This window comes from Bison bison, unplaced genomic scaffold (genome assembly GCF_000754665.1).
Source record: "Bison bison bison isolate TAMUID 2011002044 unplaced genomic scaffold, Bison_UMD1.0 scf7180017864160, whole genome shotgun sequence".
Lineage (NCBI taxonomy): Eukaryota > Metazoa > Chordata > Mammalia > Artiodactyla > Bovidae > Bison > Bison bison.
In genome coordinates, this window is record NW_011494732.1 from 6,677,670 (window position 1) to 6,678,500 (window position 831).

Below are 831 nucleotides of genomic sequence, written 5' to 3' on the forward strand. Positions count from 1 at the left end.
TAATAGCCCCCACCTACCTAGGCTGTTGGAAAAATTAAATTAGCTGATGAGGGGGAGCCAGGAAGAGTGAGCCCTCTGTCAGCCCCTGCTTCTGTTATGTTGTACAATCACGTTGTTACGTTTGGCCCCAAGATCTCTTAATTCTGGCGCACAAGGCAGAGATGACTCCATACAGAGCCTGGTGTGGCACCAACACACAGACACCATCCACAAGTGGTGGTGACATGCGCCCTCGTAGGAGATGCCGCCCAGAGAGGGAGGTGTGGCCCCCGCCCCACCTGGCAGGATATAGGGATGGTAGACCCAGAGCGTGTCGTTGAGCCAGTCCATGCCGTTGTCCTGCTGCAGCAGCCGCTCGTAGGTAACACACAGGAAGCGGATGTCCTCCTCGTCAATGCCACCATTCCAGATGTCATAGAGGATGGTCATCTCCTCAAACTCTGAGCGGGGCCGGAAGAGAGGCTGCGGTGGCGAGAGCTCGGGCGAGGCTGAGACCACCAGGTCCTCATGGCGCTTCTTCGGTGGCCGGCGCCAGGACCCCCGCACCTTGGCCATGAATTCGTCGGAGATCTCGTCACGCCCACGGGGACCCGGAGGTATGGCCTCAGAAGGCCACTGGTTCTCTAGCTCCTTAAAGGGCAGCTTGGTGGGCTCAACAGGTGGTGGAGGTGGGGGTGGAGGGGGCTGGGGGGGCAAGGGTGGTGGGGGGGCTGGGATCCCCGCGTTCCGGAAGTCCAGGGTCACGGTCCGGGGATCATGGGTGCTGGGGAAGACAGGGGTCTGTGGCTGGCCTGGCAGAAGCAGGGGGGCCCCGCCCCGGGCGGGCCCCCC

The 831-nt window shown here is 62.0% G+C and overlaps 1 protein-coding gene across 1 annotated transcript in view; it reads right to left on the reverse strand.

Annotated features, from left to right (window-relative positions):
• The window catches only part of SETD1B (SET domain containing 1B), a 21,619-nt gene that overhangs the window by 6,509 nt on the left and 14,279 nt on the right, over positions 1 to 831 (reverse strand). The window contains 1 exon segment of the mRNA XM_010841425.1: positions 291 to 828. Within this exon segment, the coding sequence (XP_010839727.1) occupies positions 291 to 828 (538 nt within the window).